At 42.1% G+C, this 12,129-nt stretch overlaps 1 protein-coding gene across 1 annotated transcript; it reads right to left on the bottom strand.

Moving 5' to 3' along the window:
* Nucleotides 1–706: 706 nt before the first annotated feature.
* On the bottom strand, nucleotides 707–11,908 carry LOC105381439 (importin-5). The gene is made up of 18 exons (XM_011551164.3): nucleotides 11,750–11,908; nucleotides 10,802–11,035; nucleotides 9,397–9,539; nucleotides 8,338–8,539; nucleotides 7,612–7,737; nucleotides 6,945–7,156; nucleotides 6,269–6,500; nucleotides 5,813–5,956; nucleotides 5,575–5,694; nucleotides 5,061–5,256; nucleotides 4,638–4,790; nucleotides 3,973–4,146; nucleotides 3,448–3,752; nucleotides 3,013–3,153; nucleotides 2,560–2,779; nucleotides 1,885–2,185; nucleotides 1,572–1,785; nucleotides 707–1,427 (listed from the first exon to the last, which is right to left on the bottom strand). Exons 1-18 carry the CDS (start codon nucleotides 11,828–11,830, stop codon nucleotides 1,344–1,346), a joined length of 3,282 nt encoding a protein of 1,093 aa, XP_011549466.2. The 5' UTR covers nucleotides 11,831–11,908; the 3' UTR covers nucleotides 707–1,343.
* Between the last annotated feature and the right edge of the window lie 221 nt (nucleotides 11,909–12,129).

The following is a 12,129-nucleotide window of genomic DNA, read 5'->3' as shown; positions in this document are numbered from 1 at the left end:
AGCCACATAGGCACGAATTTGACAGAGTAAAAATATCACCGTATCTTAGAATAATAACGGTATCTTTTTAGGCGTGTCCACAATAGTCCACAACGACGGACGGAGCGGTGCGGGTGGGGATTTCATACAAAAATTTCACCGCCCCTACCGACTACACAGCGCGCTGTGTAGTCGTGAACAGCTTCATATGCCACCGCCCGCTGGCCTCATGGACGCGGCTGTTTAGGGACGACAGATTTTGTACGTTAACCGCGCAAATCGCCCGCAACATGTCGAGATTCTGTATACTCCTTCCATGCCATCTGTCGGTCTTCCTTGATATCTCCTTGCCGGTAGGTATAACTTTTTGTGTTTGCAAAATCTATAGCTTGGACGTATTCATTGTAGATGGCGCCACAATATCAGGACTGCACAAAGTCCAAAGTATAGGTAGCGATTGCATGTGTGGTGCAGTTGGGAGCGAGCAGTCCGTTTGATTATAGTGTAAGGGTGAGGCCCCATTGGTGCGTTGCGACGATCCAAGTAGTTGTTATAAAAGTATACATAAAGCCTCATCGTTTTTTTTGGTTTACTTTACTTTCGCTACTTCTATCATTAAACCATATCCATCAAACAGCATACACTAATTTATGTTATAGAATATGCCTATCTATAGTAATTTTTAATTGGCTTGAGAGTTGGGGTCGGGAAAAATAACAACAAGAAGTAAAATAAATGTCAATAACTTTTATTTTAGTTAAAACAAAGAAATGTATATATAATATTCATATGTATTTAATGAATAAAATTATTTCTTACAAACAGACAATGACGTCCAAAAGACGTTGTATAACATAGCATCCATTGCGAGAGACAGCCACCAAAATCCCATATAGTAGCTGATATATGGCAACCTTTATCAAATATAAGCACAGCATTGCTTACAAAGTTGGTATAAGAAAAAAACATCAAAAAGTTTCGAAATCGACAACCAACGTCGAAGGTGCTACATGAGATGCATGGGCGAAGCATGAAATTATTGATCAGTATAAAAAATATATCACAGTAATTTAATTACACCAAAACAGATGTTCTCGCTAGCATGTTGAGATCTAGGGAAACATAATCCTTGAAAAGGAAAGAAGTTCATTATATCGTTACAACAATTTCAATGACGGCAGTCAAGACGGACACTAGTCGTGTACAACAATAATAAATAGGTTTTACTGGTACAGTACTTAACATTAGTGGATCATGAGGCGGGATGCAGGTTAGCGATGGTGGAGGGGACGTTGTCTGGGGTGAGGGCGGGTACATTGTGATTGGCGATGGGTGAGTACATAATAAATAGTCGTCGCGGCGCCCTACGCGGACAGCGCCAGCTGCAGCGCCTCCTTGTGTTCGTTGCTCAGCGAGCCGAGGCAGGCGGTGAATAGCGCAGCATTACTCTGAAAAGATTAATCGAAGCTTTAGTTAGTGTGGATATCTAATATTGATGAAATAATGGAGATCCTGGTTATGATAATGTTCTTTTCTAAAGACTGGCCATGGTCATAAACAGTATAAAAATGCCTCTGCGCATAACTATGTACCTGTATCTGACGCAAGAGCGCCACCATCTGTCCGTAGACGGGGTTGTCTGTGGGCACGGCGTCCTTGAGGAAGGCCTCCGCGAGCGTGGCGAGGATGTGGCGCGGCGCGTCCGGCGTGCCCAGCACGGGGTGCCCGCTGGCCGCCAGCTCGCACAGCAGCGAGTACACGTGCGGCGCCTCCTCGTTGTCCTCAACCACTGGGAGCCAAGTCAGCCTGGAGGAAAAAATTATGGTCAAGATTTTGTCTTGGGTTTTGACACTACAATTTTACATCTTTATCAAACTGATATTTAGAAGTAGCATAAATACTTACCAATGAGCAATAATTTCGTCCCTATTGATTTGCGTGTGGTTATATTTGATGATCTTGGTGACGGCCGAGATTGCGTTTTCTGTTGAGTTGACCTTCTCGACGGAGCGCGCGTCGGGCTCGCTGATGACGGCGGCCAGGAGCGGCACGGCCTGCGCGCACGCCGCCGCGAACTGGTCGCCGCCGAACTGGGCTAGGACGCCGCAGCCGTACGCCGCCGCCTGCCGCACCTCCGGCTCCGAGCTGCGCAGCCCCGACAGCATCGGCTCCAGGAATATGTCCTTGTACTTGATGCATGCTGGTCCTAAAGAGATAAAAGTTTTGTTTTAGATTAGAGGTTGCGAGAAAGACGTTTATTTTTGTGTGTTTGTAATATAGCAGCGGTATAGTTGCATACAATGGCATGCTTAGGAAGAGGCCTACGTCCAGTTGATTCTGTGACGCGACTATTGTCATTGTATAGGAGTGCGATTACGTACACATACATGACACTCGAAGAGTCATGGATAAATATAACAGGCCTTACCACAAAAACTTAGACAGTATTTAATGATTATTAGATGTTTAGAGCTGTCAAACGCCTACGAAATCTGTCAAATTTCGATTTAAACACTTGTTAAACAGTGTTTAAAGTTTTTTTGTGGTAGCACAGAACACGTCCCATTATAAACAACATACCTCCAAACTCAATGACATCGTCGAAGATGCAGATGGCCCACTGGCGGTCGGCGTAGGGGCGGCCGGGCGCCAGCAGCTGCACGAGGTGCGGCAGCAGCTGGTCCAGGTGCGGGTAGAACGCGTCGCGGTACGCCGACATGAGCGCGTGGAGGACGTCAGCCACGCGAGATAGACCGTAGACGTCCTCGTTGTCTTCGTCAGCTAGTTGTTCTTCTACCACCTGGAGGTAAGGCAAAGTTAGTCAGTTTGAGATGTAATATTTTATATGGAGCGTCCATAAAAGTTCGCGTTTACTTGGCACTTTTCGAACGGTGTAAAACCTCCTATTAGGCCTAAGTATTGTGAGTGCTGAGTAAGAAAACATACAGCTCTTTACCAGGTTATTATGACCGCCATTGAGATTTTAGATTACAAAAATACACTAGGTATAAAGAGCACTTTATCTCGACTTACATCGTCGTAGTCTTCGTCGGTGCGCTTCTGGTGGCGCTCGGTGGCGCGCTCGAAGTGCTCGCTGAGCAGCTTGTTGAGGATGCGCAGCACCTCCGCCATCGTCTCGTCCGTCAGGCAGCCGCCGCCCAGCAGCTCTATGCACTGTACATATACACACACAAGTTAAATTACGGCAAAATAGATTTAAGTTAAGCTTCGTTTCCCTATGAAAGATATCCTTATAAGTCTTTTATTGCAAGAGTTAGGTGATAGGAAAGGGTACGTTAGTGTGTGCGTATAAATAGGTAGCTAAGTTATAAGAAGTATGGTAAGCGTTACTAGGAACATGGCTTCAGTTCAGTAGTGTTTTTATATGGATCTTGATATCCGAAATAAATAATTATTATTAGTTAAAAATTTAGTCATATTTGTAAGTTTAAAAATCAATTTATTCACCTTGGCGAGGCTGTTCAACAGCTCGACCTGCACCTCCGGCTCGGGCTCGGCGTCGATGGCCTTGAGCAGCTCGGGCAGGATGTACGCCCACATGCCCTGGATGTACTGCGGGCCGCGGATGCGCGCGCACTCCAGCAGGTAGGGCAGCGACTCAGCCGCCGCCGTGCGCACGCCGTCGTGGAAGTAGAACTTCAGCATCGGCACCATTAGCTTGACCACGTCCTCGGCGTACTCGGCGAACGCTTCCTTGAGCTCGCGCGCGTAGCAGACCAGCATGTCGCAGGCGGACGCCTTGTCTTCTAGGCCTGGAATGGAATTAAATGGGTTGTTACTTTAAGTAATATCCCATTCATGAGATGGCAATGCGTAAATTGACTGCAACCTTGCAATTTGCTGTAACTTTGCTTTTGGTAGTGAACTAAAAAAAAAAGGTCCCGACGAATTAAGAACCTCCTTCTTTTTTTGAAGTCGGTTAAAAAGAGCATTTATGATGCCTTATTTTATAGTTTTAAATGTGTTTCTTACCGGCAGTCTTGATGCCGAAGTTCTGCTGCTCGCCGAGCGTGACGAAGTGCCAGTCGAGGTCGCCCTCGATGGTCTCCAGGTCGTCGTTGTCCAGCAGCGCCACCTCGGGCTTCATGGCGGCCGTGCGCATCACCGGCTCCATCACCATCGGCAGGTATTGCGAGAACTTCTGGCCTGGGGAGTTATGGACAGTTAGATATACGGTTGACATTGATTAGCATATAATTTACGGTCATAATGGCTTATGGTTTAAAGCTTTTTAATTTGATAGCACATCTATAAAAAATCTGCATTCAACCGCGTCAGATGCATGTTCATTGCTTCGTCGTGGCAATTTGAATTGTATGTGAACTGAGATCCCTGACTCACTATAAAGTGAGAAACGGAGCAAATGCCACATTTTATCTTCCAATGTTATGGAAGTGATAAGCCCTATTCAACGGAATAATCACTAACGAACATTGGGTAACATGTAGCTACCTCATCCTATAAAAGGATTGCCATTGTCTTAATTTCATATATCAATGGTGCTCGTCCAAGGTTTATGGTCGGAACTTAGGTAAATTTTTGTTTCACTCATTCATATTAGTTACCACATCAACTGCTTAGACCTTGAAATATTACCGCCATCTGGTGGGCAAAATCTAAAGCTGCACACAACATACCCATGATCCTGCAGATGCGCGACCAGGCGGAGATGAGGAAGGAGGTCTGTGGGTCGTCGGCCGGCAGCTGGTCGCCCTCCGTGTGCGTCTTCAGCAGCAGGTCCATCACCTCCGAGGCATCCGCCAGGAACTTCTCCTCGCCTACTGCCAGACCTGTGTAATGAAATGATGAATGAGTTAGTTGAATGTGTAGTGATAATAGGTAGGAAGTTATTTTGGCTAGAAAGTATAAAAAGAGGGTCTGGCTCAATTAGTCTGCGGAAATTGACAGGAATGCACTAAGACTGGACTGTGCTGCCTTGAAGCAGTTAGAGGATAAATTGAATGATTAGACACTAATATGCATAGATAGTCAAATCTGTCTTTAGGAGTGTTTGAATCCCATCAACAGCTGCCTTGATGTCGTCATAAGCCTCAACTTACCGATCAGACTGACGCACTCGATAGTCTTGCCGCGAAGCATCTTCAGCTCGTCGGTGGTGGCGTTGGCGATGATGTACTTGAGGCACGGCATCAGGCGGTCGTAGTAGATCACGAAGTCCTTTTCCACGGTGTCGGCGACCGACGCGATGGTGGTCACGATCTGCTCCAGCACCAGCTTTGTGCCGCGCTCTACCAGCTGGAAATGTTATGTTGAGAATCAGTTTTGGTGTCTTGGGTTTAAGAGATTCATCCTGTATCAAGTCATGCATGAGTAATTTATTTATCAACAGGTACTTACTGCATATTATAGCAACAGTATATTGATAGTGTGATAAGGTTTGTGTATGTGAACTGAGATCCCTGACTCACTATAAAGTGAGAAATGGAGCAAATGCCACATTTTATCTTCCAATGTTATGGAAGTGATAAGCCCTATTGAATGGGTAAATCACTAACGAACATTGGGTGACAATAATCAGATAGAAAAGAGATACGTAATAAATTAGACCATTACCTCCTTGAATTTAGCTGTCAGGATTGCCTCAAGTTTGTTCATCAATGGGTCAAGGTATTGAGTCAGAATGGGTTTCGGACAGTCTTCACTGAAGTTTACCAAAGCAGCCGCAGCGTGAGCCTGAAAACGTCAAGTTTTATTTAGAATCTTATAAACAATAATTTATCACTATTTTGCACATAGAGAAGTATTTATTGTAATACATATTTACTATAATCGTATAATCTCAAGTATTTACCTGCACGCGGGGGTTGGCATTGTCGTCGAGTACCAGAAGCAGTCCAGGTACAACTCTGTCGTGGAATTTCTTCTCGAAAATGGGCGCGAAGTCAGTGGACATCTGACCGACTGCGTTGCAAGCGGCGTAGCGCACGCGTGGGTGCTGTAACAAGTAAAACTATTTAGTATGCAATATTTAGAAAGGAAATGGCTTAGGTTGATTTTAGGCAGGACCAGAAAAGTTGGCTTGTTTATAATGTCAGGGAGGGACTGACACCCAAATGTATAAGGAACACAGGGTGCTAATTTTCTCGCTCATTAATCTCGTAAGACTCTTGACGATATCACTTAAAACCGTGAAATCAAATTAAAGAATCTTACACAATATTATTCCACTCATTGGATAAGGCCTATTTTCCAGTAGTAGACGATTACAGCCGATGATTATTAACAAATAATTCAGTCAAGAACGTACCGGGTCAGTGAGGTAGTTGAGCACGGCAGACACGACCTGCTCCAGCATCTGTTCCATCTGCTTGTGGCAGCCCTCGCCGGCGGACGAGACGGCCATGAGCGCGGCGTGGCGGCGGCGCCAGTCCTCCGACGCCAGCATGCCCGGCACCTGCTCCACGATCAGCCCCAGCATGCTCTTGCCGCCGAGACCGCAGCACATGCGGTCGAGAGCTGACTCCGCTACCACGTTGTTGCTGAAATAGATATTTGAAGTTATGGTTGTGGTCCGAAAAAGGATGCTGTAAAAACATTACCCTCCTCCTTCGGCAGTCGGGTAAAAATATGTTGACAGTGAATATGTAAGGGAGGGACTGACATCCAAATGTATAAGGAACATAGGATGCTAATTATCTCTCTAATTAATCTTGTAAGCTTCCGAATGACGTCACTTAATACCGTGAAATCTGATAAAGGAATCTTACGTGTCTAGCCTACTAATAGATATTTAATTACATACTCTTTTTCGTATATATATAGCCTATTCACAACTGGACAAAGGCGGCCCATGATCCGAAAGAGGTTACGACGGTTAAAAATAAAATTTTATCCTGTATGTTTAATTCTGGCTCTGCTGAAAGTGTATATACATACTATTTACTTGAAAATAACCTATACTAAACACAACAACATAAACTCACTTCTCATTATCATCATCAGCAGCGTCGTCCTGCACGGCCCAGTCGGGCTCGTCCTCCAGGTCGCACATCATCTCGAGCACGAGCGGCGTCAGCGTGCGCACGGCGCCCGGCACCTGCTTGCGCACCATCGCCGGCGCCGTCTCGCACAGCGTCACCATCACCTCGAGGGCGAGTTGTCGCCAGTTGTCCTCGGCGTCCGCGTCGCTTACCATCTGATAAAGAGCATGGTTAATTAGTTAGCTGTAAAAATGTAATTATTTGAATGTAAATGTTTACCAATTAATAAAAAATGCTAAAAAAAATAGCGGAAATTATATCCTCGCTAGCGATTGGTAAGTGGTTAAGTCCTTAGAAGGTATTGCTACAGTAGTTATGTGTAAAAATGAGGGATTGTCTGTGAACTGAGATCCCTGACTCACTATAAAGTGAGAAACGGAGCAAATGCCACATTTGTTCTTCCAATGTTATGGAAGTGATGTACCCATAAATATGATATATCACTAACGAACATTGGGTATAATGGTTGTATAGTTCAATATTATTGGCAGTTTGTAAGTATAAGTGGTATTTTACGTGTGAACAACCTGAACGAAGGTCAATCAATTTATTCTGATCAACCGTCAGCTTAGTATAAATAAATAAAGTGTTCATCTCATTTATACCTTACCTTGATGCAAACTTGGAAGATGGGCTCCAGCTGTGGCCTCAGGAACTTGGGCGCCGTCTCTGCCAACTCAATGAGCACCTTCAGGGCGGCGTCATCATCCGCCTTCTCCATCGTGTTCATCACCACCTATTGTAAATACACAATCATCGTCCATTACTCCGTCAAATGGTTTCATCAGGTGTCTAGGGTTAAATTAGTTGTAAATAAATGTTTTGAAGGCTACTATCAAACTCAACCCTACAGAGGGTAGTGTTAGCGAAACCCCAAATTTGATTTTGATTTAGCACACTCTGGCAGTATCATGTCTCAATGTGAGATATGCACGTAGGAGTATGCAAAGCTAATAATCTTTCATGGATTACGAAAAAACCATGTGTAGATTAACCGATACTAAAAATACCAATCTTATATTTGTATAAGACGGTTGGTTAGTGATTCACGTATTTACATACATACTTTAAAAGCCAAGGTCTTAATGAAATTTTACACATTTAGCGAACTTTATAAAGCATCTGGTCCATTTATCAATATTTATCCTTGAATAACATATAACCTTGATACTAGACTTTTCATAATACCAGTACATTACAAGTTTCTAAAAAAGCACAAAAAAATATTATTTTCCACCTTGCGATCAGTATTTGGACTATAAGTAGTTCATTTGAGCAGTAGAGTGACTAAGAAGTACGTACTTACAAAAAATTTAAGTGAAGTACAAAATAATACCTGCATCATGGGCAGCAGCAGATCGCTGAAGTGCTTCTGTATGGCGGGCTCCTTGTCGTGCAGCAGGATGAAGGCCCCGATGCCCTTCACCGCCTGCACCTGTAGCGCCTCGTTCTCGGACGGCTGCAGCGCCGAGAACAGCATGCGCTTGATCATGTCCAGGTTCTGGTTCTGGAGGTTGCCGAAGACTCCGGGCACGGATCTGAGGGGTAGGGGTTTTGTAAGTACATAATATATTTATAATCTGTCTTTTATTTAGAAGTCTGAAGAAGAATGGGATTGTGTTACATTAAAACAAACAGCATGGAAAATTCATTTTCTATTGGTTTTTATATACATTAACATATAACCATAAGCAGTTATTTTGCTTGTTTATATTGCATTTTCATTTAATCACAAATACCTACTCGGTCTTTACTTGGTAAATTCGACTATCTAGAAATCCTTGGATGGAGAGATAAAAAAATGCATTCTTAAATTAGAAAGTCTTTATCAAAAACCTTGAAGCGATTTACTTTTGAACAGGAAGAAAATGTAGGAATTCCAGATTCTAAGCTGTCTAGAAATATAAAATGTTATTTCAAGGTCAGGTTTAATGTGAAGACATTGCCAACAAACTCCTTTATTACGACCTCGAGCATCAGCACCAATTGAATTCGTGTAATGAATGGCTGACGAGTGTAGCAATACATTCCGATAGTATAGCAATGATCTAGTGATATTATGTGGCGCTGGCGCTCTTGTATAGGTAGTGAATTACGGATCTTTGTACTTTGATATTATTATTACTTTGTAATATAATTTGAATCGAAAAATGTCTGTAGAACATGTTCAAGTAGCAGAGCATGGAACAACTGATACTGAGGGGACCACAGTTGCTATAGCAGGACATGGAGAGTGCCGACCAAAAACCAGTCATCACTATGCTAATATGTCCTGCAGGCTTGTCCGTGTATTTTGGACTACATGAGTATGGGCGTTTGCGTCGTAATAGTATACTAAGCGTAGACTGTTGTCAGCATTAGAGCCTTCTTTAAACTTGCCTATAGTGATACTTACGTAAACATTCTGATGCCGGCCTCCTTCAAGTTGGCGTCGGGGGAAGCAGCACAGTTGAACATGAACTGCAGAAACTCGGGCCACTGGTTGTTGCCATCGTCATCAATCAAGTTCCTTGCCAATTCCGATACGACATCGCAGATCTACAACAATGATGTTACAAATAATTGGTAACTATAAATAGAACAGTGAAAGTGCAGTTTTATTTCTAGCTCAAATTTGGCAGGAATATTTTTCATCACATCATGGTATTTAGTAAATGGCGCATGCATGGTTCGCGTGCGATACTACTTATTCAATATCTGTGGAACCTCTCAAGTGACAGTGATACAACATTTTATTATCACGCTATAGCATGCATCTCTGAATGCGGCGCGGCACGCGCTTCCGATATATTATGAAATGGCGACGAGGGGGCGTCGGCCTTGCGGCGGCGGCGTGTATCACCACGCAGCAGCCAAACAGATTAGTGCAATGTTCTAACCTCATTTATATCATAATCTGACTAACATTATTAGTTCCTACAAGTGAGTCACTTGTTACAGCAGAATATTATTGTAAAATTAGATCAAGTTTAACCTGTCTGCACTGATATAGTGATGAGTCACTCTCAGCTCAAGGCATGTGTAAGCAATTATTGTAATCAAATTCAATGGAATCATTGACATGGAATTTGCTACGTATGAAATTTGTACAGTGAAAATGTGTTTTGAGGGGTACTATCAAACTCTACTTTAATAAAAAGTAGTGTTAGCGAAATCCTCAAGTTTGTTTTAGCACACCCTGGCAGCAATATATCCTATAGAAAGATAATTACGTAAGAGTATGCACAAAAAATATTTAAGATAAAGTAACACACTTTATCTATCATATTCAAGATGTATTTTTTGATTGATAAAACAGTCATCCATCATCATCATCAAGACAATTGATACTTTTTATTAATAGGTAATGATCGTTGTTTCATGAGCTGCAATAAAACATTCAAAATAATGTACCTAAGCCATAAAAATAGGCAGGATTTCAACAATGAATTCATCATATTATTGCATTCCATTAGGTACCTATATTATATCAGCTATATGTATCATGATAAGAGGCTGATCTGTAATTAAATTAGTGAGGTAGTTCATTTTGTATTGATAACTAGGTATACTAAAGACACTGATTATGACCTTAGCCTGAGTTGGCTATCACCCATCTGTCTATAGCATGATAATTTATGGATAGTGAGCTTGTCTCCTAATGAAAATACATCAAAATTCTAATGTATGATATATTAGTTACAATCTTGCACATATTTCTAAAAAAAAAGGAAAAGTAAGGGGTTTCACAAAAGTTGTCATTTTAAGTAAGTATATCTGAAAGCTACCACCAGCATATCAAGACCATCTGAAATACTAACCTTTCTTCGGAGTTGCTGTGTGACTTCCATTTGTAGTGTGATAAGTAGTTGCTCCTTGAGCAGGGCCTGCTGCTCCACGGGCAGTTTGGGGAAGAACTCAAAGAACTCGGCGCTGAGCAGTCGGCGCAACAGCACGGCCGCAGTTTGGCGGCCATCCTCTGCGAGTCCTGCATTCTGTACGGCTCCCACAAGGTGAACTACTTTTGTTTCTGTTGGAATGTTGTTGTAAGCTTCCTAATAGAAAGAAAAGAAGATATGGTTAGGTGGGTAAAAGAGATTAGATGGGTAATTTAAATTCTTTATACTTTTTTAAAGTCATAGTGGAAGTTATAAGTAAAATTATTATTTAAATGAAATGAATCAGATGTGTAAACAAAGGTGTACTCTTTAGTTTCAGAGTAAAAAGTCACCAACAAATTTTTGTACTCTTTTTTTTTGTTCATAGGTACCTACAAAAGGTGCGACATTGAGAAGTTCAAGGACAAAGGCGCGAAAAAAAGACAAGTAGAAAACAAGCCGACAGCAACCCTGACGAGCGGCAATCAATATCTTGTGAAGGACAATACCTATATCAATACCTACTAGGTAAACAAAACACAAACTACCACGAATAATGTAGGCATACCTCGTTCGGCGCGCCAAATAAAAAAGTACCACATTGGCTAATATTTTAGCGGTTAGGCCCACACAAAATAAACATCAATTTCAGGTTTTATCTAGAATATTTAAGGTTATATTGATTTGTATTCAAGTGTAAGGGTAAAATTTTATGTAGGGACCTTAGAAAACCGTTGTAAGTTGGATGAATCACACGAAAAACCCACCCGAGAACCACCATGACCACGTTTTGACACGAGGTCGTTGGATGAAGTTTTCAAGTTATTTACGTTTTATTTCTCTGCAACTGTAACATTTTAAGTAATGATAATGATTGGGTTGTGTACTTACCTCCGCCTGGGATCTGATGTCATTTTCTGTTGATAATAAAGTATTTAGTAATTGATAAAATTGCGCCTGATCTCCTGCCATGTTGAACCACTTCAAAAAGGCTCGTTTTTTTTTAAGAAAATTCTGTGGCAGCTCGAATTTGACGGGCTGCCAGTGCTAAGGAAAAAAAGTATTTGATATCATTGTACAACTTAAACTAATTTCTTTTCTAAAATTCCAATGCATGGAAGATATGTATCAAAGGACATACTCAATTGAATCAGGTGAATCGTAAGCGAGTCACTCGTTCTTCTCTTGCTATTATAAGTTGTGAGCCGTATCGACAATTTTTGTCGCTTAAATACCGGTTTTATCCATCCTTAGTCGAAGACACAACTGTC

This window comes from Plutella xylostella, chromosome 15 (genome assembly GCF_932276165.1).
Source record: "Plutella xylostella chromosome 15, ilPluXylo3.1, whole genome shotgun sequence".
Classification (NCBI taxonomy): Eukaryota; Metazoa; Arthropoda; class Insecta; order Lepidoptera; family Plutellidae; genus Plutella; species Plutella xylostella.
The sequence above is the reverse complement of the archived record's forward strand: the minus strand, read 5'-3'. Positions and strand labels throughout refer to the sequence as shown.

Coding starts and splice junctions, on each gene's coding strand:
- LOC105381439 (XM_011551164.3), bottom strand. CDS start 11,830: ATGGCAGGAGATCAGGCGCAATTTTATCAATTACTAAATACTTTATTA. Junction 3,154..3,447: donor TGTTGAACAGCCTCGCCAAG/GTGAATAAATTG, acceptor GTATATGTACAG/TGCATAGAGCTGCTGGGCGG. Junction 2,780..3,012: donor CCGACGAAGACTACGACGAT/GTAAGTCGAGAT, acceptor CCTTACCTCCAG/GTGGTAGAAGAACAACTAGC.